General features: G+C 36.1%; 1 protein-coding gene across 3 annotated transcripts in view; it reads right to left on the reverse strand.

Annotated features, from left to right (window-relative positions):
- LOC108365462 (COPII coat assembly protein sec16-like) overlaps nt 1-17,404 on the reverse strand; it is a 34,834-nt gene that overhangs the window by 6,140 nt on the left and 11,290 nt on the right. For 2 of the 3 annotated variants that reach the window (XM_017619493.1, XM_017619491.1), the window contains exons 2-4: nt 12,735-13,828; nt 7,548-9,888; nt 7,181-7,262 (exon numbers count right to left, since the gene is read on the reverse strand). In XM_017619493.1, coding sequence (XP_017474982.1) covers nt 7,181-7,262; nt 7,548-9,888 — 2,423 coding nt within the window. In that variant the 5' untranslated portion in view covers nt 12,735-13,828. Of the gene's footprint in view, nt 1-7,180; nt 7,524-7,547; nt 9,889-12,734; nt 13,829-17,404 lie in introns of all 3 variants that reach the window. The other variant, XM_017619490.1, reaches the window with a different exon arrangement.

The raw sequence follows: 17,404 nt of genomic DNA on the forward strand, positions 1-17,404 counted from the left end.
AATTTTATACGGCAATCATAGTTGGATTACACTTAAATAAAAAAATTAACTAATTTACTAACTGAAAGATAACTATGCAAATAAAGTCAGCAAAAGACTTAAGATACGAACTATTCGTGCACATAAAATGAAAAATTGTTCCATGAATACACATTTCACCCTAATGATAAACGATATGGAAGTTGAAATGATACAGCTTTGCTGGCTTAGAATTAATAATCGCGATTCTCACTGAAACAATTTTTCATTCCAAGGCGTCGCTCATTCTTAACTTTATGTTCTCAAAACGTTTTTTTTTTCGTTTTGTTCTCCAGCAGAACGTTCTCCAGACTTTTGTCCTTATTTCATCCTCCTTGAAAACGCGCTCCATACTTTCCTTCTTATTTTGTTCTCATTAGAAACGTTCCCAAAAGTTTCGTACAGAACTAAACCAAAAATGGAACGCGTTCTAGGTCCCTGTTTTAAAGTCATTCAATAAAATATTTGCAATGAAATCTAAAATCTACTGCATAAACTCCTTTGGGGTAAACTAGTTGCTTATTCTCTTCTAGGGGTTTTTGTTTTTTTAAATCCAGTTAAAATTTTAACCAAATATTTTCAATAGCTAAGCAATTACAATTATAGCGCAAAAGAAAACAAGCTCAGAACTGCCAGTCATCACGCTAGAACGCATGTACTTGCCGCCGCCGTCGCCCACAACAAAACAAAAAGTAATGAAACACTAAAAATAGTTAAACAAAAACTGTATGTTGATATGTATGTAGGTGTATGCACATTTTCATAAAGGTAATCAAACTACGTAATATAATATGCACACCCGCAATGATTCTTGGGAATTACACAGCGTAAATGCGCGACGCCAGATTAGGTATTACTTTAAAATTCATTTAAAAAATCAAAATTTAATATATGAAAAACGCGCCGCGGAAGTTAAATTTAACTTAGAACCGCGCTTTGCCAGCGAAGATTGACAACTGAAATAAGAGGCAATTTAGCATGGCGCAAATATGGTACACCATGTACATACATATGTACATAAAAACAAAATTGCAAATGCATACCCATTTATGAAGCTATGCTTAAAGCTATGCGCGCATTACAAGCAAAACAAAAATAAGGTTTCAAAAAGGTGTAGTCGGTTTTCAAAATAGGTGGGACTAAACAAAGANGTAGCATGGCGCAAATATGGTACACCATGTACATACATATGTACATAAAAACAAAATTGCAAATGCATACCCATATATGAAGCTATGCTTAAAGCTGTGCGCGCATTACAAGCCAAAAAAAATAAAGTTTCAAAAAGGTGTAGTCGGTTTTCAAAATAGGTGGGACTAAACAAAGAAAAAAAAGTATGTTCAAAAGAAAGTACAAACGTTAAAACAGCTTTTATTGGGAGCTTAACTGCTTAACTACATAGTGTAAGGTATGCGAGCAAAACAAGGTATAAAAAAGTAGCAAATTTAATGCCCATTCACTATCCGGCTGTAAGTCAGCTGAATAGCAAAAAGTGTGTGTGTGTGTGTGTGTGTTTGTGTTCCTCTTATACACTGATAACAATGAGCACAAATTGCAGCAAAGAAGCGCCCGCCCAACGCCACCAGCTCCAGTGGTTGGACGTTGTAAGCAGCTTGTGCGCATGCGTTAAATGCGCTGACACACTTGCAAAGTAGCCAACTCACGCACCGGATTGACATTTTCTAGAAGCACTAATATGTAGCTTAAAGCAAAAAAAAATAAAAATAAAATACAACATAAAAGCAAATGTTGAAAATCATGTAAACACACATTTATATAGGGCAATCGGAAAACTGGTCAAGTATTTTACCACAATTTTTGGTGTGATATATACTTTGTGTTGCTTGTTACAAAGCCACAAATATTTGAACAAGCTAAATGTACATACATACATATGTATATATAGATGGATGCACTAGGGTAGGTCAACCGTCGTGAGATATGCTTTTAACAAATTTTCATGCACACTTTGACAAATTAGTAAAAAATTTAAAGTTTTTTTGGGGTTTGATGGTTTTGTTTACATTTGAAACTTGGGCCCATTCTTACTCTGAATAATATTACCAGTAGTTTAATATTTTGCCGGCTCGAGGTCAATTTTTAAAAATTAATAAAAAAAAAAATACTGTTTTGTTCCGATATATTAATATTAAACTACAAGTAGAAAGGTCGCAAGAACCATCATTATGAATAATATTACATTAAAACACAGCAGGTCATACAAAGTTATAAATCAAATTAGCATCATTCCCCGAAACTATTTAGCTGATAATACTCATTGCATCCAATAGCCGGGCTTACCGAATTAGTGTACCGGTACATATTGGAGTGGCAAATATTCTCTTCGGTTGAACTGTCAAAATTTAAATTAAAAATATTTTTATGAAAATCAATTTAGCTGCTGAAATTTAAAATTTATTATTTATTTAAAAAAAATACCAAATAAGTTTGTGCTGTGATGCAATAAATTTTAGGTGACAAATTTTTGTCGTCCATTATAGACCAAGATTTTTAAAATACTTATCGAAAATAAATGCACCACCCTAATATAGCAAATGAGTGGCTAAAACAGTGTGAGAAAAAAACATTTTGAACGAAAAAATATCTAGACGACATTCTTAGCGCCTCTGACCATTTGCAAAGTCGACTATAAAATACAAAAAAGTACAACTATTGGTAAACCAAATACTCAAAAATTTATTTTTAACTCACTCAAAAACATCTTACCTAATGCTGTAAATTTCCATAGGCACACAAAAATATGTATCTACTGTAAGTAAGTATTTAAGGTAATTGTGTCACAAACAACAATAAAAAGTGCTCCTAAAGCAAACAAAACTCCGAACATAGAAAGATGATGTTCCATATCTATTGTCGGCAACCATAAGTGCACAGTGACAATCCGAAATGTAAGGCCATTTAATGCTAACGACAACAATAACACATTGCATTGCTTGCACTTGTAGTGATGATGCTCCTTTGAAAAAAGATTAAAAAAAAAAACAATTAATAACAACGCTTGGCATTGTAAACCTCCAGTTGCACAGGCTTATTTCACAAAAGGCAAACCTGTATGGATGCAAGTGTATAATTTCTAATATGAATATTTAGTTATTTGTATGTATCTATGTATGTTTGTATGTACTTACACATTTACATAACCATACAAAAATGTGTAGGAAGTAGTAAGAATCTTCAACGCAGGTAATAAGAAATCAGAAAGCAAGTGGATTTAAAGAAATACGAGGTGTGGCTATTAAATAACAAGACTGGCGCTGCTACATAAGAAGTACTACGATGCGGCAAACGCAGTGCACCGGCAGCTGTTTAGCGTGAAGGCTGTGTTTACGAAAGCAGTGTCTAAGCGGGGCTGCCAACTATCCTTAGCTATGAGGTGCCATATTGAGAATAAAAAAGTGCCAAAATGTGTCAAATAAAAAAATTGAATTGCCGAAAAAATGTAATTTTTTATCCTTTCCATTTCGCAATAAAATAAGAAGCCAAAATAAGAAACCAGTTCTATAAACTTTAGAATGTAGAAAATTTTACTTGAGAAAAAGAAATACAGGCAAAGGATTTCACAAAAATGTATTGCAAATAGATGACTATTTTTTTCAAAAGTGACATTTTCTCACTTTGTGCCAAATTTAACAGTCAAGTGCCTTTTGAAGTAAAGTATGGCCAAAATATTGAATGTAACAGTAGTGCAACGACAAATGGTTGTAAAGGTTAAACTGAAGGTTAAACTATTAACATTAATACCTATATATGTATATAGGAAGGACAAGTAATGGCTTCTCCAACAAGGTAATAGTTAATATCTGCATTAAAAGGAACAAGATTTGAGTCCGTTAATAAGCTGACAGAAGAGGACTTCCAGCACTGTTTTGAACGATGGGAGATTCGCATGGGACGCTGTAGTTATATAGAAAAGGCGTGTATGTTTAATGCCATAATAAGTAAATGTGTTTGAAATCAACAAATTATAAAATAAAATTTTCAACAGCGTCAGTATCGTTATTTAATAGCCACACCTCGTATGCTGTATAGTACTCTAATGAATACTTATGTTAATAAGCGACGATTGCATTACAAAAGAGTTAAAGTGTTATGGATAGTGCGTTGAACTGCTCTGTATTGTATTACTAAACACGTTGGGTGGTCCCAAGCAAAGAGCGAAGAGGAGAGCATTGATTCGAAATTTCTTTAGCTGTTAATTAGAAAAATATTTACTCGGAAATGTTTGATTTGAGAGCCTTGCAGTAAGTAAGTTTAATGTCCAACGTATAACTAAGCAAATAACAAAAGTAGGTTTAAATTATGAAACGAATCGTATACCACGAAAAAAAATATTACAAAACCAAAAAAGGGGCAAAGAATCAACGAAAAAAAAAATGTTCTTATGTAGATCATAACCGATGTTAAGAAACTGCAGCTACAACCCAAATTTCCGCAGCCTCATATCGATGACATTTATCACAAAACAAAAAGCTGAATGACAAACTGCCTTGGACCAACAACTCATTCACACTTGGTTGCTATGGCGCAAAAACAGAAAGGTATGTAATTAGCGCGCGCTCCATAAAACATGCGCATGCTTCCATAAACAATCATTCACTTTTCTGACACTTATAAACAAGAAGTCTTAAGCAATATTTTCGGCATACTTTTGATGCTAACAGTCAGTTTTTTTTTTGCCTCTCTGCCAGTTTTGTTACTTCGCTCGGGACTGATGCTCACTGCATACGAGTACTAAGCACTAATTGCTGGCACTGGAAACACTCTATGTATATTTTCGACTAATAAAGAAATATGTAGTCTTCTTAGATAAATCANTACTAAGAAATATGTAGTCTTCTTAGATAAATCACTTTGAAGTTATATTCACTANGCACTAATTGCTGGCACTGGAAACACTCTATGTATATTTTCGACTAATAAAGAAATATGTAGTCTTCTTAGATAAATCACTTTGAAGTTATATTCACTAGCGAAACTTTATTGTTTTGTCTTTTATTGCGTTGGCTAAAACCACTTGGACCGACTCGCATGTGCTGACTAGAATGACTGACATACCCACAGCCGTGCACACCAGCTGCAGCTAAATGTTTTACTTTTATGTTAATTAAAAATAATTACTTACTTTGAGTTGAGTTGGAGTTAGCTGTGCGTTGAGTGCAGTTGGAGTGAGAAATTAATGATTTTGTGAGTGGAGTTATATTTACACTCAATGTTTATAAGTGCAGCGATCATAATTTGGAAATGCAGATGGAGTATCTGAGCAAAGTTATATTTATTTTATTGAAATAAAAACTGGAAATATCAACTTAACAGACGGGTTTACTGGCTAGGTCAAGATTATTTAAACCAATAACGAAAATGAAATTATTATTTAAATAATTAAAACACAAAAAGAAAACAACAAATAGTAGAATTTTCCTACAAAACAAAAAATAACACAACGAGCGGAGGTGAAAAAATCTTAGAATGGAGGGTTTAGAGAAGAAAAGCCCCACAGATCATTGAAAGAGTTCGCCACAAATTTAACCTCAAGCGCACGTGGTAGGACCGCCCTAGTAGCGCTGGAAGTGTTAAAGGCTTTCGACACCGTATGTCACTCTACGCTGCTAAAAGTCATTATATTATATATATAACGATATAACGATAATTATATCGAGATTAAACTTCAAAGAAAATTAAGTAGGGTCTCCCAAAGGGTGGTGATCTCTGCCCTCTTTTTGCTTAATTTCCAGATTTCGAAGCTTCCCCAGCCAGCAGAGAGAATTTCGCTGAACTCATACACTGACGATTGTTCGATTTTGGCGCCCAGCAATGACATTAGTAAAAGGGCCATCTCTCTGGACGAAGGAGGTTAGGCTGCAGCTGGTTATTCATGCCGATGCCCCAAAAACCAATAACCACATGATCAAGTTTAAATAGCACTGGAATAGCTGCGCTTGATTGTAGTTGACTTAACAAATGCAAAAAGTAGAAAAAAGCAAACAAGAGTTTATAAGGCGAACTAAGCACAGTGCGTAGACTACTGGCTGAGTCAACTGGGGTCGCATCCTAATTTGGTTTAAATCTGATCATTGGATCAAGAAAAAATAACGGTACTCCTAAACTACTGAGAGTTGAAGTCGGTTTTGTTTTTTTGCTTAAAAATTAATTGTTATAAATTATTGTTGCTTTTCCACAATGTAGTTTTTCATTAAAAACGGCCTCAAGTCCAATAAAATTGTTGAAAAACTGACTTCAGTTCCCATATAAAAATTTAAGAGACCGTTAATTTCTTCATGATACAATGATCGGATCTAAACCAAATTAGTAGATATAGGACTACCTCTTTAAAAGAAGAATTATAGAAATCGGGGAACTGGATCCAAAGTTATACCACACATACATAAACAAAATATTCCGACGAATTAATAATATCCTCCTTTTTTGAAGTCGATAAAAAATAGTAAATTGGCTATATGGCACAGATCCAAGGAATGTATTAGGTTTAAAACATAATATAAAAACGCGAACAAATAACATCGTATGTAATTTTACACTCCTGCCTTTCCAGCCGCGGTCTCAGAAACCAAAAAATGAAAGTCAAATTGCTGTTCAACCTACACATCAATCTGGGTTAATCTGCAACTCACCAGCTTTTATAATTGTTTAGCTACATCTGCTATCATCACTACTTAAAAATCAGAATCATCATTTGGAAAAATCCCATCTTCTAAGCAGCAGTAAACTAAACATTCAGTGGAAATGATGGAATAATTTCACTAGCAAGTAGAAGGTTGACAGCAAAAATGGAAGTAATTTGCATATGCACGTCCGCCGCACAATTTAGCATTTAATTATCGACCTGACGCTGTCGCATGTCGCAAGAGGCAACAAGTAGCGGCATAGTGGGCGGTGGCAAAAATGTCATAAATATGAATGAATGAAAACGTCGTTGTGGATATGTGTAATAAAGATGCTGCAGCAGTAACACTTGAACGAAATACACATCTTCTTAGAGCGGCGAATACACGTGGCAACAACAAATACAAATACAACAGCTTTTCATGCATTTAAAATGTCGACAGCTTCATAGAATAAACTAGACTATTGGAAATGGATTTTTTTTTTTAATCATTTCTTTAAGAAAATCAAATGTACTTACATATTTGTTCTAGGTGTTGGCACAGGTGCCTTCTTTGTCAATGATGATGACAAACTGGAACGACGTGAAAAACTCGCTGCATCTTCCTCGGGCTCCTCACCGAAAGGATTACGCGATATGCGTGGTGGTGGTGGACGTGGTGGTGGCACTTTGCCGCTTGATGGCGTAGATGCTGCCGTTGAGTTGCGTGATGTCTTCTCCAATTCGACCTCATCATCGGAACTATCGAATGGATTGAGAGTTTGTGCTTTCTCTGCAGACTTTGCCGGTGTTGTATAGCTGCCACGCAGTTGTGGGGTTCTTAATTCGACTGATTGTTCTTGGACATTTTCTTTATTGGCATCTANTCGTGAAAAACTCGCTGCATCTTCCTCGGGCTCCTCACCGAAAGGATTACGTGATATGCGCGGTGGTGGTGGACGTGGTGGTGGCACTTTGCCGCTTGATGGCGTAGATGCTGCCGTTGAGTTGCGTGATGTCTTCTCCAATTCGACCTCATCATCGGAACTATCGAATGGATTGAGAGTTTGTGCTTTCTCTGCAGACTTTGCCGGTGTTGTATAGCTGCCACGCAGTTGTGGGGTTCTTAATTCGACTGATTGTTCTTGGACATTTTCTTTATTGGCATCTAGTTCCTCATCTTCATCTTCCGATTTAAAGGGATTCAAATCTTCGGGATATTCATCCGGGTTGATTTTGCTGGGCGTAGTTGGTGACTTTATTGCTGGTGCGTTGACGATGTCGCCGCTAGTCAATAGTGACTGAGTTGCCAACTCCTTTGCAGTTTCTGTATTTACTGTTGTTACTTCCACTTCACTTACTGCTATTTTCGGGGTTTCTTCCTCGGGCTTAAACTCGTTATCAATTACATTTAACTCTACATTATTGTCTTTTTCAGTTTCCATTTCTAAAGGCACTTCATTTACATTTGGCTTTTCGATTTCCTTGATTTCCTGTATTTTCGCTTCAATTTGTTCCGCCTTCTCCATTTCCATAGCTCGCAATTTTGCTTCATCTTCTAGATTAACTCTTTTCACATTTTCAATTGTTTTAGATTTAATTACATTTGGCGTGGATGATGTCATAGAGACCTGTTCATCCAGTTTCGTGGCCACTTCATGACCAGTATTCAGTAACTTCTTATCGCTAGGAGTGTTAGTACTATCCATTTCAGCGTCACTTATCTTATGGTCAGTATTATTATCATTACGTGTATCATTATCGCTGCGTTTCTCTTCATTAGCATTATTATTACGTTTGTTTGCAATTACTTCGAATTGTTGCAGTCGCGCACGCACCACACTGAGTCGTTCGGTGGTTGCAACATCCTCTGGGGACTCCAGTGACTTTATGCGCATTTCAACAGGCTTCTCCACAGACGTATCCATATTTTCAGTCCGACTCTCAGTATCCAATTCACTGAGATTTGCTCGCAGTTCTGCAAGTTTCTCAGTGTTTGATACCGTTGATTGTACCTGCTGCTGCGCCTGTGCAGTTGCTGCATCAATTACAATTGTATCTGCAATTTGGTCTTTGGTAACATCTTCATTAGAATTAGGTTCACTTAAATCTAAGTTAACTGCTGCTGCTGGGCTTGTTTGCGCTTTTTGTTCTGCTGCCAATTTTGTTGGGGCGTTCTCCAAATCGTCCTTCTGATGGCGGCCATTGTTGTTTGCGTTATCTGCTTGTTGATCGACGTGGGCTTCAGGTTCTGTTAGGCTCGCTGTATTAGTAATTACATTTTCTTGTTTTCCAGTTGCTGCCAAATTCAATTGCAACTCAGTTTTCATATTTTCCAACGTGGTCTCAGTGCTGTTGTCGTTCGTCTTTTTAGCTAATTCATCCACCTGTATTTGGCCACTAACAGCTGCTACTTTTACGGCTTCGGCTTCGTTTGGCGCAGTGGCCAACTGTAATTGCGCAGTGGTTGTAAATCTTCCAGCTTTCACTTTCTCGCTTTTATTTTCCGAGCCTGCCTCTTCCACCGCCGAAGGTGGCTGAGTTGTGGGCAATGCAGGGGCGGCCACGTCTTCCAAACTCGCCTCCGTGTCTGTATCGTTTTCTGTGTCTGATGTCTCCATTTGTGTTTCTGCGCCCGATTTACTTTCAACTGTGTTGGATAAACTCTCCGCATCTTCGCCCTCACCATCGATAGTGTCATTGAGAAAACTGCTAAGCGCGCTATTCATCTTGTACGCCGGTGACGTTGTCGTGGTTGTAGGCGCTTCCATGCGCTGCAGACTCTTGCTCTTCTCCTCATCGGAAACACTTTTCTGCAGCAGCAAATTGCTGCCAGTTACTGCTTCACTTCTGCTGTTACCACCAGCACTCTTCTTCGATTGCTCAAAGAAGGCTAGCCGTTCAGCGATGGAGCTACGCGCGGCTTTTGGAAGTGCTGCGCTAGATTTGCTGGTGGTAGGCATTTCCTCTTCGTCTCCATGGCGTAACTGTACACCATCTGCTGCCAGTTCGCTGCTAGAGACTTCATTAAGCTGCACCTCTTCGTCGGGACATGTTTCACAGCAGTATTCGCCGTCTACTTCGGTCTCATAGAAACTACCAGGCGTGAGTTGGGAACCACAACGCGCACATTTTAGACAAGTGCGATGATAAACTTTCTTGCCAACTAGCAGGCGCTCGGCGAGAAAAACGGGCAACTGACAGTTTTGACAAGGATCCCGCTTAGGTACGCCGACAACATGGGCCATCTGTAAGAGAAGAAAATAATTAGCAAACCGATATATAGTTTTTATGAATTTTAAATGTGCTTTCTGGTTTGTTAGTAAAGGAATTAAGTTGGGTTTTGGGTTTGCGGACTTTTAAATACTTAAATTAACTTTGTTAGCGCTTGCTTGGGTCCAATGGGTTTATGTAGAAGATATCTTATTATAACCCAAATTGTATAGTACTTAGGAAACAGCTGCCATGTTAGAAGAGCTGGGTTAAGTAGAATTATTAATGTACGCGATGACGAGATCTTATAAATAATACTAACTTCGCTTTTCTTTATCACTAATACATATCAGCAGGAAACGTACTGCTTAGGTGGGGTCGGACAAAACATGAGGAGCGTGTTAGTTGAGTTGGGTATGTCCGGATCTAGTCTGGATGGGTAAGAGGCTAACCTACTACAGTGTTCATACCGTAATTGTGCCAGAGTACCTCGGTTAGCCGAAGCTCTTCCTCTGCAATTGATGGAGACTGAACTCCGATGACGACATTCACGGAACGGGAGTTAGTGAAGATGGTAATGGTCTGCCGGTAAATATCGTGGATTGTCAGTCTACACAGAGTCATGTCGAGTAGTTTACGTGCGTACATAAGTCCTGAACACGCCCTTCAGTTCAAAGAAATGCCTTTTGACGTGCCTATATAGGTATCCACCTTCCGTTTCCAGCACGTCTATAGCAAGCGGCAGCAAACGACTTAGTCATGCTAGGATAGTAATGACTGTATCCAAACAGATAGAGCTCTATTTGAACTCGTATACTAGTTTGCGAGAAGACAGAAGACTTTTTACTACAATAGCTTGGGCTTTAACTAGTCGGAAGGTTTTGCTTTATCAAACACCGTATTTTTACTAGATCGGTAAGCACGGTTTATATGTTGTCTCTAACCATAATATCCTTTAAATATATCCTGAACATGTGTGGAAAATTAGACTTTTTCCAACTGCTACGAATCATAAGACAGACTCTCGACTATCAGCTGGACACCTTCTATGCAATGCAATATTTTGTGCCACTATTATATTTATTCTTTTAATACGAAGGCAATATAAAAAGTCAGTGACTTTTTGAATTACACTAACTTTAAATGCAATACTGCTCCCATCAACTGCTACCGATTAATAGACTACTGTAAAATTTTGAACAAGCAGCGCTATTTAGTTTGTGTTTGACAGTCATTAGAAGCAGACAACCTCGCGATTAAGCATTATTTTTTGCGTAAAAAATCCTTTATCGAAGCCAAGGAAAGGCTTGATAAATACTGTGGGGATTCTGCACCATCAATTTCAATGGTTAAAAAGTGGTTTATTGAGTTCTGTTGTGGTCCTAGCAACGCAAGTGACTCAGAACGTTCGGGTCGCACAAAAGAGGTCGTCACGCCAGAAATCGTCCAACAATCAAGGGACTCGTATTAGATGACCGGATAATGAAAGTGTGAGGGGTGGCTGAGGCTGTAAGCATCTCAACTGAATGGGTACATCATAATTACATGAATATTTGGATAGGAAAAAGCTAACCGCGCGATGGGTGCCACGCTAGCTCACACTCGACAATAAAAGCAAACGGGTGACCCTTTCAAGGGAGCGTTTGGCGATGTTTTGCTACGTTTTGTAAACACGTTGAAGAAACATGGATCCACCACAACACAACAGAGACCAAGCCACAATAAAGCAGTACACAGAAGAAGGACAAAGCGGGTCTGTCGGCCAATAAGGGCATCGATACAGTAGGGTGCTCATAGAAAAAAATCTATCAACTGGGCTCGCCTTTCCACCATATTCCCCCGATTTAACCCCCAGCGATTATTACAAGTTTCCGAACCCAAAAAAATGACAGGGCGGTAAGCGATTTGGGTCGATTGGAGAGGCCATCGCTGAAACAAACATTTATTTTGAGGACCTTGAAACACCTATTATTTGGAAGGAATTACAAAATTGAAAAAAACTCAGTACTAAATGTATCGGGCTAACAGGAGACTATGTTGAGAAATAAAACGCTTTTTTGCCGACAAATATATGTTGATTAACCCAGTGAGAGGGGAGACCAGCATTTTGCATGTATTTGTATAAAAAAAATATTTATTGGACCAAAAGGTAGTGGGTAGGCACTGTGGCCAATGGAAAACTTCGTTTACCATCTTGCAGAGTCCGTAAAATGCTACGGAAGCAGTGTATAGAGGATGCATCCGACTAGGCAGAGCATAATTTGAAGTGCTATCTAATTGAAACTTAAGAAAGTTCAATTACATGGCGGTTGAGAAGTGCATGTGCAAAAATTTCATAAATTGCATAAAGCAAATTTTTGCGCATGCAGCAGTACATAGCACGAATGTAGGCGTTCGGTGTTAGCAGTCGGGCCTAAACATATGTTTTATTCAAAAAGTCACTGACTTTTCAAATTGCCTCGTAAGTCAATATGAAAGTGAGGTTATTTATTCAATTAAATATTTGTAGTGACAGAGATTTTAATAGATATTCCAATAAGCACTTAATTACATAAAATAAAATGCAGCAACAAAAAGCAATTATGAGCTACGGAGACGCATTGGCGCTAATAGAAGTAAAGCAGCAGCAGCAATACATAGTAGACAGAGCAAAGGCATATCGAATGTAGATGTACATACATATGTATCAATAGGTATGGAGAATATGCAATGAATGTCACTAAAAAATACAAACTGGATTAAGGTTAGCAAGCAGTGAGATGTTAGTGAACTTATGACTTAAAACGAGAAGCACATAGAATAGTTTAGCCTTAGTAGCACATACATACATACATATGTATTGGGTTAGATGCGATTTGACGTCACTCGTTTGAGTTCTTACCTGTAACGCGTTTTGAACGCAATTGCGCAAGCGTCTTTATTTTTTTATTTATTTATTGTTGAAGCGTGTATGAGTGTGGTCTTTGATAATCCGCTTTATTCCGTATTTCGTACGATGCGTGCGTTTTTGATAATGGAATTGTTGCGCATGCGCTCACTTGCCCAACAGGTGCGTGCTGCTGTGGATTGTTGTTGTTGTTTTGTGTGTGTGTGGGAGGTTTTTGTTCGTTTGTGTTTATCATAAATTCTCCTCTTAAAAAAGATGCAATTATCTTTAGTCCTCAAGAGAATTATAGTACCATCAAGCACGAATTAGTTCTTATTCAGTAATTAATTAATTCATTAAATTTAATATCGTGCAAGCAGAGCTTCAATCTGAGCGAATATTAACGGCGAACGAACATTTAAAGCACAACAACAAAAAAAGAATGTCTTAAATAAATTTTTGCAAAAAACACAAATAAAAAAATAATTATTCAATTAACTTTACACTTAAACGCTACTTAAATATTGCTTTAAAATATTTAATTTGTTGCCTTGCTTTTGTTTTACTTTTTGTTTTTGCTTCTCGTGATGTGCATACATAAACTTAAACGTTGCATAAGATCACCAAATTAATTTACATATATCAGTGATTGATTAATGTGAATTGTTGATGCGTTTATTTTTTATTTTTTGTGTGAGATACTTTCATTTCGCATGCAATTGATTTCGTCCTTTAATTGCTTGCTTCTCTAATGCATAGCTTAGCTTGAGCTTCTTTTTACAGCTTCGTTTAAAATACTTTAAATTCTCCTTATAATTTGGTACACTTTTGATCTTTCTCGCTATGTTTGTTGTACGTATTATCTGTTTTGTTGTGAAAAAATTTGTTCGTGTTGTACGAAGTATTGAGTTTTTATTTTGTTTAAGTGTTACTAAGTGCTCCTTTTGTTCATTTTCATGTGTTAAGTGTTTTTTGTTTTGTTCATTAATGTGGGCACTTTTGCAATGTTGAAACTCAAATAAACAACTGAGCGCCTTTAATGGTCCTATTTGTATTTAGCAGAATATTTCAGGTTTATATTGTCCAATAATGTCCAGAGTTTTCTCGTCCTGTGTAAAAAGAAATAAATGTAAAAAAGAAAAGAAGTCGAATATTTATAGAAATAATATTTTAAATGATATGAAACACGAAGAAAGAAGTTTAAGCTAAAGAAACCAACGAACCATACTAGAAGAGAAGAAAAAGAGATGGGCTTCTACGTCTCATACTTATTAAAAATAATTGTATAAATAGCTATAAGAAACTAAATTGTGACACGTAAAATTTGTGGCGAGCAGATATTTTGCCGAAAAGTCGAGGATGACTTAAATTTTTTTGTGGAAAATTCTTGAAACCCCGAGGAGTAATCGTGGGTTGGATATTGGCTAACAAGAGGCGATAGCATTGACAAATTTATTTATTTTTTTTTTGTAAACGAGTTCGTAGGAACCTCATCGAGTTAGGAAACGTGACAGTCGAGTTCATGCCAATTTTGAAATTGGTTTAAATAAATAAATAAATATGCGCGAGTCTCAGGCGCGACTGATGTGAAACTTCTTCCTATATTATAAGGGTATTTTTCTCAATCTCAGTCTTAATATTAAAATTTACTTCATCTTAATGATGATATTAATCTTAATCATGGCCGTGCTGCCATCCCATCCCTTCTTCTGTGTTTTTTTCTTCATCGGAGTTTGGAGTTACAGCCAACAGAGCGAAAAGAAGTTCCACTACAAAAAAGGTAGTTTTAATTTCTCTACGATCATTTGTGTGATCTTTTTTAGGTTATCATGAATTCAAGATTCCTAGCAGCCTGTACAGTTTAATATTTTTTACTTTTTTTAATATTTTTTAGCAGATTTAAAATAATTATTAGGTTTTTTTTGCAGCACATATTTTTATGTATATTTCATACTCTAATGGCCTTATTCATAAAAAATATAGGAGCTTTATAAAAGGTTTATAAATTGAAAAATGTATGGAAACGTCAATTTATAAAGCTCTTTAAACCTACTTTATTTTTTATGAATAAGGTCATTAACAGTTTACTCCATTTACAATTTTATAATCTGAAAATTTACAAACATTCACACATACTTGAAACATTGCGCTTCTAAAGCCCAATAAACTAAAAGTTGCGGCAACATTTACAACTTAATTGAACTATTTATTCTCTATACGGTTCGCTGGATACAAAAATCAGCAATTTAGGTCAATAAACAATATTTTTGTCATACATAAAAAAGTTTAAATACAACTACAGTCCTTGCTTATACATATGTAATAATGTGTGGAAATTTTATGAAAGGATTTTTTATTTAAATACATTCATTTAATTTAGTAAGCGTTATTTAGCGTAGATATAATAGTATCACATATAAAGCATGTTAAACAAATACAATAAGCATATTCAAAAACAATTTAAAGCAGAAACATAAAAATTACATTCAAATTCAACCTCTAAATATTTCGAAAAACACCAAAATGCCAAACAAAAGCATCTAAAAAGCAATAAACATGTCCGGGTTCGGATGTATTAAAAAAAAAAATCACTGAATGAATCAATTAGAAATTATCTCATTTTACTACATACATATGTATATCGTTGTCTAATACGAGTGCAGTTTGTTGGCAAGTGTGAACTTATGAAGTTACCCACATAGCAACTTTAAATAAAATACTGCTTAATAGACTACTGTCACCTCTTGAACAAGATACGTCACTTACAGCAGTCTCTAAATTGGAGCTTTAAGCGTTGAGTTTTCTAACACCAAAAAGTCCCAGTACGCGCTATACCCAAATAAGGCAATAAAGGTAATATTTTTGACGTTTCTCTTTTCCTCTCGTTTTTATTGTCGTTTGCTCTTTCACTTCTTTGTCGTGTTTCTTCTTTTCTGCCTTCGGCACCCAACTTCAACGCGTAACGGTCAAAAATGAAAATTCAATTTCTACACTAGAGATATGCCCACTTTCTGGGCAGAATTCATGACGAACATATATGCCCTTGACAGCTCGTCGGCCATGCAGTTAGCAGAAACCTCCCTGTGTCCAGAACCAATACAATGCTCAATAAGCGTTAAATGCTAGCTCTTTACCCAAAAAAGCGTAAATTTTCACTTAATAGGATACCCACCTAAAATGAACTCCCCGCTTTTAAAGTTTTTCGCGCATTTTTTTTGTCAACGCTTATATCCGGGGAGTACTGTATACGCAGTATAATTGGTTTAAGAGGTGGTCAATAGAGATTCAAATAGTCAGTAGAGCGAAAAATGAGATAAGGTAGTAAAAAAATTAATCGGCGCCGTTAACTCACCTACAATTACATACATATTTATGTGTATGCATATGTATATGCATGTGTACTTGTGATGACTCAAAGCAAGGGCTGAAATATGCCTCATAGTACATACCTACATAAAAAAAATACGTGAGTAAAAAGGCACATAACTTTCACTATATCTGACGAGTTATTGATTAAACACTAATCTATATTTTTTTAATAAAATATGGACAAGTACTCAAATTAGTTCAAAAATCACAAGCAAATCACAACTCATCCTTGCGCCATGATTTGTATAGAGCTCAATTCAAATGACTACTATATGTATGTAATTCTGTGGACTAAACAACCTTTGTACTCACATTGCTGAGTCACAGATTTTGCAATAATCTTATCTTGCTCTAATTTCGCATTTGAATTGAAATGCATAGACACAAAGGAGTAAATAAACAAAAACAATTTTATAGGTGTGGGTAGACATTTTACTAATAATTGCGCCTCTTTTTTCCACAAAACAATCTAATACCAATTAGACGTCCCATACAAACAATAATATTGTGCTTTGAATATAAAGTGTGCTTGATAGTTAACGAGTGTGAGGCTGTATTGAGATGCAAGGTCACATTGAAGAGATTAAAATCGTGATTGCTGAGTTGAATGGCATTTTTCTGGGTTATGCAAATATTTAATTTTATTTAAAAAAAAGTCAACTCAGCTAATACTTGAAACAAAATACTAACACCGAATTAAAATTAAATCTGTATTAAGCGAAATACTATTGTAATAATGTGTCAATTCGAAAAATATGTGCATATTACTTACTTAAATATATTGGAAAAACGTGCGTTTTCAATTAGCACTCTTTCTTCACGTAAATAAATTTATTTGTTTCCGTATTTGTGCAAATTCTACAAAAAAATTTTAGCATGCATTTGTACGTAGAGGTATTTGTTCTACGCCTAAGCAAATTATAAAAGGGGTATTCACAACCATTTCGGTAGTTTTGGTAAACTGCTAGTACTCGGTAATTTTATCAACTATGAAGTCTGGTTAACCACGTTTATCAACAGCTGATACGTAGCTTTTTTTTTATAAATGGGCTTCTTTATTGGCAGAAATGCACTAAGGCGTTTGGAATTGCCCGCAGAGGCGCAACAGCTGTCAAGCAAAGTATCCACCACTACCGAAACCGCAAACAAATTATAATTTTCTTTTTATTTCTACATAACGAAATTGTTTCTGCATTTTAAAGCTAGCCGAATTTTAAGCCCACTTCCAGTGTGTCAATTATGCAAAGCATTCACCATGCAAAAACGCTAAATTTAGGTGCAGTAAATTAGCTCAAGTAAAAATTTATACAAAATGA

This window comes from Rhagoletis zephyria, unplaced genomic scaffold, assembly GCF_001687245.7.
Source record: "Rhagoletis zephyria isolate East Lansing unplaced genomic scaffold, Rhagoletis_zephyria_1.1 Rzeph_scaffold_01879, whole genome shotgun sequence".
NCBI lineage: Eukaryota > Metazoa > Arthropoda > Insecta > Diptera > Tephritidae > Rhagoletis > Rhagoletis zephyria.